General features: G+C 27.6%; 1 protein-coding gene across 1 annotated transcript; it reads left to right on the top strand.

Annotated features, from left to right (window-relative positions):
- Positions 1-2,051: 2,051 nt before the first annotated feature.
- Positions 2,052-6,476, top strand: LOC129606458 (toll-like receptor 7). The gene has a single exon (XM_055516798.1). The coding sequence runs from the start codon at positions 2,052-2,054 to the stop codon at positions 6,474-6,476; it is 4,425 nt and encodes a 1,474-aa protein (XP_055372773.1).
- Positions 6,477-8,197: the final 1,721 nt, after the last annotated feature.

The raw sequence follows: 8,197 nt of genomic DNA, 5'->3' as shown, positions 1-8,197 counted from the left end.
TTTAAAAATGTTGAAAAAGCAAGAAAAATTAATAAAAATATTTAAAAAGACAAGAAAAAAAAATAATAGTGATAGAAAAAAAATTTAACAGATGTGAAATCCAGTTTACTGTCATGGCCACTCACTCATTCAATTGCTATTATTTAAATAAATAAAAAAAATGTTAATAAAAAAAAATGTTTTGTTTTCTCTCTTTCTCCCTCTCTCTAAATAGTTTTTCCAATTTATTTTTTCATAACAATTCTGAGCTCAATCTGTAATAGATATGTACACAAACTTTAATTTTTCACTCAATCTCAAAAATGAAAAGAGTATCCGTCAAGTGTACTCATATTACTCTCAAATATTTAAAACTGGAAAAATAAACATATCTCTCTCGCATTGGTACCTCTTTACATATTTAACTTGATACTCAAAAATATCGATTAAACAAAATCTTATATATTTTTATTCAAATCCCAAACAATAAGTAAAATATCGAGATTCTGCTGTGTGTTTCAAAAAATTATTTTCTCTTTTTCTCTCGTTAAATAATTTTGTTCTCATTTAAACATGATAGTGTTATTTACGGTAACGCCATTATTTTGGCTTGCGACAGATATGTGTACTAAATTTACACTTGGGTTAATGCAAAAACGATACTCTCCATTTTCTGTATTCGTATTGTTCACCTACTCTTTTAATATTTCTCGTGATAAAATTTACTCTGATATGTCTGTCGCATTCTGAAAATTATTCGCTCTGACTCTTTTCAGTTCATTTTGTTTTAACCAAAACACAGTAATTTTTATTTTGATTTTTTCTGTTCGCTGATTGTTTCGTGTAAATTTTGTAAATTTTTCCTCTCATTTCCATCCGCAACACCATCCAAAAATTTGTTTTATCCATTTTGTCGAAAAATTATATTATTTCTCTTTCCTTTCTTACTCTATTTTTATTCGTTTTTACTACACATCTTTTTCGTTCATATATATTTCATCGACCGAATATACAAAGCGAGTATAATTTTAACATAATATTAGTTCGAGTTAAACGGTTATACGGGAAGGACGTATTTCCTTAAAAATTTTAAAAATCGGAAAAATAAAAACAAAAGAAAAAAAAACCCAAAGCATTGAAAAATTAAATATAAAATTTTTACTTTAACAGTAGAAATATTTTATTAAAATAATGAAAAAACGAAAAAATTTTTATTTTCAAAATAAAATTACAGAATATTAACTTATAATGAAAAAATTATACCATTAGAATGTGAAAATAATTTTAGTTAAAAAAAAAAAAAAATATTCGTTATCACTTTAAAGTTTAATTTAAAGTTGGTTGTTTCAATTCAAATTTAATTAAATCAATACCAAGTGAAAATTAAAGTCTCTTTGAAAAATATTGAAGTGAAGTGGAAATTAGTTTAATTGGTTAATATTATACCTATTTTAGTATATGAAAATTAATAATATTTTAAGCCAACGAAAAAATTAAGAATATTTAATATAGTACATGCCTAGTATATACATAAAATATCAAAAAGAGTGTATACCAGAAATAAAAATGAAAAATACATATATCAAAAAATATAGAAGATATGTAATGCCAATTTAAAGTATGTGCATGATATAAAATTTGAAAATTACTATAATATGAAAGAAATGAAGAAAACAAATTTGTTCCATTTTAAAAGTTTATTAATTATTAGATAATTTTAAATAATACAAATTTCTGAAACAAATATAACATTTTAAAAAAAGTATGAAAAAATTTTAAGTAAAGTAAGAATACAACAATTAGTTATACAACAACTAACAGGAAAACAGTTAAAATGTTTATTGAAAATATAATTTTATGATGAATAAATATTCGTTTTTAGTTCATACTAAATAAAATAATATCTAAAGAAGAATATAATCACAAGTATATTTTTTATTTTATTATATCTTTTATGATAAGTAATTTTGATTTCATTTAAAATTCATTTGTTTTCATATTAGAGAAAAATAAGTAGTAAAAAGTACTAATTTAAATAATAAATAACTAAATTCTTAATATCTAAATGAAAAATGCGCGGCCTAAAATCTAAAAATTTTTTAATTTTCATATTAAAATTAATAATTATTAATTTACTAGATATATCGACATTATTACCACAATCATCCGCTTATAATAGTAATAAGAATGTCGGTAATAATGGTAATATTAATAGATATAGTGAATTAAATAATGGTAATGATATTGGCGGTATTGGTGGTATTGGAAATGATGGTGCAATATCATCATCATTGTCATCTTCTTCATCATCATCATCATCGTCGTTATCATCATCGTCTACAATAACATCAAATCATCACCAATGTTCCTGGTCATATGTTGATACAACAAATGCAATATGCAATTTAAGAACTATAGATCGTAATGGCTTAGATTTACAAGGTGCTGACGGTTTAAGCACTTTAATTATACAGTGTAATGATATATATTTATTTGAAAGTCAATTACCGTTGTTACAAAAGACATCATCAACATCGCAGCAACAACAAAATCCATTTCAAAAATTGCAACAATTAGAAAATTTAAAAATTGAATCGTGTAAATTATTACAATTACCTAAAAATATATTTGATGGTTTAATAACATTAAAAAAATTATATATTCATACAAAAAATTCTGAATGGGGTCCAGGTAAAACATTAGAGTTAAATCCAGCATCATTAAATGGATTAAAACAATTAATTGAATTAGATTTAAGCAACAATAATTTACGATCTTTACCAGTCGGTTTACTATGTCCAATTGGTAATTTACAAATGTTAAATTTAACACATAATCGCATAAGAGCAGCCGAGAATTTAGGTTTTATTGATATGCAATGTAATGCTGGTGGTAGTGAAATACAAATATTAGATCTTAGTTATAATGAATTGAAGCAACTTCCAGAAAATTGGGGTATATCTAAATTACGACGTTTACAGCATTTAAATTTACAATATAATAATTTAACTGAATTATCTGGCGAATCATTAGCGGGTTTAAGTTCATTAAGAATAGTAAATTTAAGTCATAACCATTTAGAAACTTTACCAGATGGTTTATTTGCTGGTTCCAAAGAATTAAGGGAGATCCATTTGCAGTTTAATGAATTGTATGAACTTCCAAAAGGGATTTTTCATAGATTAGAGCAATTATTAATATTAGATTTATCAAGTAATCAATTAACTTCACATCACATTGATAACACAACATTTGCTGGGTTAATACGTTTAATTGTATTGAATTTATCGAATAACGCATTGACACGAATTGATTACCGAACATTTAAAGAACTGTATTTTTTGCAAATTTTGAATTTACGAAATAATTCTATTGGCTATATTGAAGATAATGCATTCTTACCATTATATAATTTACATACCTTAAATTTAGCTGAAAATCGTTTACATACTTTAGATAACAAATTATTTAATGGCTTATTTGTACTATCAAAACTGACACTTAATAATAACTTAATAAGTATTATCGATAACAATGTATTTAAAAACTGTTCTGATTTGAAAGAATTGGATTTAAGTTCGAATCAATTAACTGATGTTCCTGAAGCATTGCAAGATTTATCAATGTTGCGTACACTTGATCTTGGCGAGAACCAATTGACTACATTTATAAATGGTTCATTTCGAAACTTACATCAATTAACTGGATTACGCTTGATCGATAATCAAATTGGGAACATAACAAAGGGGATGTTTTGGGACTTACCACGTTTAAGCGTATTAAATTTAGCTAAAAATCGTATTCAGAGTATTGAACGTGGTTCGTTTGATTATAATATTGAATTGGAAGCTATTCGATTAGACAACAACTTCTTGTCTGACATAAATGGTGTTTTTGCAACACTAGCTTCTCTCTTGTGGTTAAATTTATCTGAAAACCATTTGGTATGGTTCGATTACGCATTTATTCCAAGTAACTTAAAGTGGTTAGATATACATGGTAACTACATTGAAGCACTGGGAAATTATTATAGATTGCAAGAAGAGATACGTGTAAAAACTTTAGACGCTAGTCATAATCGAATAACAGAAATTGGACCAATGTCTATTCCCAACACCATTGAACTGTTGTTTATAAATAATAATTTAATACACACTATACAATACAACAGCTTTGTGGATAAATCAAACTTAGCAAGAGTTGATTTATACGCTAATGCTTTATCTAAGATACAGCTCCAAACATTGAGAATTGCACCAGTCCCACCACACAAACCATTGCCAGAATTTTATTTAGGTGGAAACCCCTTTGAATGTGATTGTTCTATGGAATGGTTACAACGTATTAACAACTTAACATTGAGACAGCATCCAAAAGTTATGGATTTACCCAATGTAGAGTGCGTAATGCCACATTCTAGAGGTTCAGCTATTCGCCCATTAGGGACTTTGAAGCAAACAGATTTCTTATGTCGTTACGAAATACATTGCTTTGCTTTATGTCACTGTTGCGACTTCGATGCTTGTGACTGTGAAATGACATGTCCTAATAACTGCACGTGCTATCATGATCAAATATGGGGCACAAATGTAGTTGATTGTGGCAGTCAGCGAATATCAGAAATGCCAAAACGTTTACCAATGGATTCGACAGCAATTTATTTAGATGGCAATAATTTTCCAATTTTACATACACATACGTTTATTGGACGTAAAAAACTAAAATCGTTATATGTGAACGCGAGTAATGTTGTTACTATTCAGAATCGAACGTTTGCAGGCCTTATTTCACTGAAAATTTTGCATTTAGAGGATAACAACTTGCAAACTTTGCAAGGTTACGAGTTTGAGCATATGCCAAATCTGAAAGAACTATATTTGCAAAATAATAAATTGCAACATATTGAGAACTCAACATTAGCTCCACTTACATCCTTAGAAGTTTTAAGAATTGATGGAAATCAGCTATTTCAGATACCAGTTTGGCACTTGTTAGTTCCACAGTTTAAAAATTTGAAATCACTCGCCTTGGGCAGAAATCAATGGAGCTGCCGTTGTAAATTTCTGCAGGAACTAACCACATACATCGCAGATAACGCATTGATAGTACAAGATTCGCAAGATATTTACTGTATAGATGGGAACACAAAGCGTGAATTAGATTTTAACGCAACTTCAGCATGCAGCGATTACTATGCAGGAGGATCTGTGTTGCAAAACGGCATTCCAAAAACGTATATTCCACTTCTAGCGGCAGCCTTAGCATTAGTTTTCTTATTAGTAATCTCTATTGTTGTTTTTGTTTTCCGTGAATCTGTTCGAATATGGCTCTTCTCTCATTACGGGGTACGTATATTTGGTCCACGGTGTGAAGAATCAGAAAAACTTTATGATGCGGTTTTATTACATTCAGCCAAGGATTCTGAGTTTGTGACACAAAATCTGGTTACAGAATTAGAAACTGGACGTCCGCCTTTAAGAATATGTTTGCAACACAGAGAATTAGCACATGATTCAACACACATGCAGATTTTGGAAGCCGCGAGGGTATCTCGTCGTATAGTCATATTCCTTTCAAGAAATTTTCTTCAAACAGAATGGATTCGCTGTGAATTACGACGGGCAGTACATGAATCATTGCGAGGTAGACCCCACAAGCTAGTAATTATAGAGGAATCTGACGTGCTACTAGAAGCAGAAAACGATGTAGAGTTGCTGCCATATTTAAAAACGTCAGCGGTTAATAGAATACGTCGAACCGATAGAAATTTTTGGGATAGATTGAGATATGCCTTGCCGGTAGAATATCCTTACCGAGGTAATAATTATACAATAGACCATAATCATGAACGAATTAAACAACCATCTAGTCCAGGAATATTATATCGCACTGCCCCACCACCTGCTTATTTTCCAGATGGCGAAGACCCAAATTATTCGTCAGCAACAACTGCAACCCCTAGTCCAAGACCTAATAGGCGGGGTGCCCCTGGTGACGTATTTCATCCACAACAGTCAAATTCACCACATCATAGTAATCAACAACAATTACAACAGCAGCAACAACAACAACAGCAATTAATACGCCACCAACAGTATGGTGGTAGTATAGGAAATCATTTACAGCAACAAGCACAACAACAGCAACAGTATAATCCAAATCGACCACCGTCTGAACATATTTACTCAAGTATCGATTCCGATTATAGTACATTAGATAATGAAAATTTGATGATGATGATACCACCACCTCCATCTAATGTTGGGATTCCAGGCTCAATGAATGCCAACACAATACACAGATTGCAAATGCAACACCAAATGCCGTTAACACAACAACGGCAGCCTCAACATAGCTCGCAAACTTGGCGACCTATATCAACGGTAGGCCATTCTAGTGGAAATGTTAGCAGTGGTAGTAATATTTTGGGTAATAGTTCTAGTAGTTCTGGACAACCGCCACCTAGTGCTCATCATGTTCAAGCTTATTTGGTGTAAAATGTAAATTTTGTATACTATACATTAACATTATTATTACTTAATAGGAATTTTTATTTTCAAATATTTAATTTATACATAACTAATGGATAATTAATTATTAAAACCTACAATATAAATATAAAAAGTAATAGCTCTATTTAAAATACGAAAATTTTTAAATGTTTGAATTGTTTGTCAATTTTTTAGAAATTAATGTAAATAGATTTTTATTATGTTTTCGTTTTTTTTTCTTTTCCTTTATAAAAAATTTCATATAGCTATTATGTAAATACATAAGTATGTATTCAAGTATTATACAATATGAAAATATTAATTTTTAATAGGATTTTCTAATTTTTAAAGAAAAAAGATTTTAAAAATTTAGGAGTAGGAGAAATTAAAAGAAAAAAAGTTATTCAAAATTAATTTATTATTGGAGAACAAAAAAAATGCTTTAGCGAGTGAAAAATATAATGTTCCTTTATCAGATTATATTTAAAAAGAGTTACTAAAATTTTGTTATTCAAATTATAAAATTATTTGAGTAAGTATACATACTGACATACATATATATATTTTCATTTTATTTTTATTATGTGTTCAATAATTTTTTATTATGTAAATATATTAATATTTAATTATTCTTTAAATACTTCTATTAAAATTTGAAATGTCAAAAATTAGCTGCAATCAACAAAACCCTTGCATCGTACTGTTTTACAAAATCCAATATAAAATTCTATATTACAAGAATAGGCACTCAATATAATTTAAAAAATTTAAATCTACATAGGACCATAAACATAGGATTTTTTAAATATTTTAAGTTAAAGAAAAAATAATCATCAATTTCAGAAGAAACATAAAATAATTTCGAAAGATATTGAGTAATAATATGGTTGTCTTTCCCAAAATATAAGAACTGCATACTGTTTTATAGTATAAAATAGTAGTTCTGTACAAATATTTTTATATAGTGGTAATAATATTATTACTCGTATAGTGGTATATTATTCGCAAATACTAACTGAAGCTCAAAAATTTAAATGCAAAAAGTACCCATAAATAACCACGCTTTTTAGATTATTTTGTCATTAAAGGAACTTCGTAGGCCAAAAATAATCAACGTATTTAATCAACATTAATAAAGTAATTACGATATAATTAATACGATAACTGTAATCCACATTATTAGTTTCATTTAAATTTTATTTCAACATTTTTTTCATCAAAATTTCTAAATTTGACCATAAAAATATCTTGAATATTCCATAAAAAATACAGATGTTTTAAAATTAGGTTCACTTTTATTCACACTTTTAGGATACAAGTTTTGTATAGTTGAAATATTTTTTTAAATAACATAACATAACATTCGTATAACTTCATATCAATAATATTTCATTTTACATAACGTTAATCATATTTCAACAACACATACATAGATACATACACAATAGTGATTCATTCTATATTTATTTTTCTTGCTACTCGCATTATTAAGTGATTAAAAATATATTAATTAAATTGAAAATTTCTGTCCTAAAGGAATAAATTATAAACAATTTTAATTTTTTTTTCTTTACTCTGATTAAATTATACAATATTATGATAATAATAAGTATGAATTTAACTGTTAATATTAATTAAATTAATATTAATCATTAAATTTTAACTACTTACATACATACATAATGTCATATTAAACAAATAGTGATGTTTCACTAAATTTTAATAAT

Source organism: Condylostylus longicornis, unplaced genomic scaffold, assembly GCF_029603195.1.
Source record: "Condylostylus longicornis isolate FDR11 unplaced genomic scaffold, ASM2960319v2 ptg000018l, whole genome shotgun sequence".
Lineage (NCBI taxonomy): Eukaryota > Metazoa > Arthropoda > Insecta > Diptera > Dolichopodidae > Condylostylus > Condylostylus longicornis.
The sequence above is the reverse complement of the archived record's forward strand: the minus strand, read 5'-3'. Positions and strand labels throughout refer to the sequence as shown.

Excerpts from the sequence above, each read along its gene's own strand:
- LOC129606458 (XM_055516798.1), top strand. The coding sequence starts at position 2,052 with ATGCGCGGCCTAAAATCTAAAAATTTTTTAATTTTCATATTAAAATTA.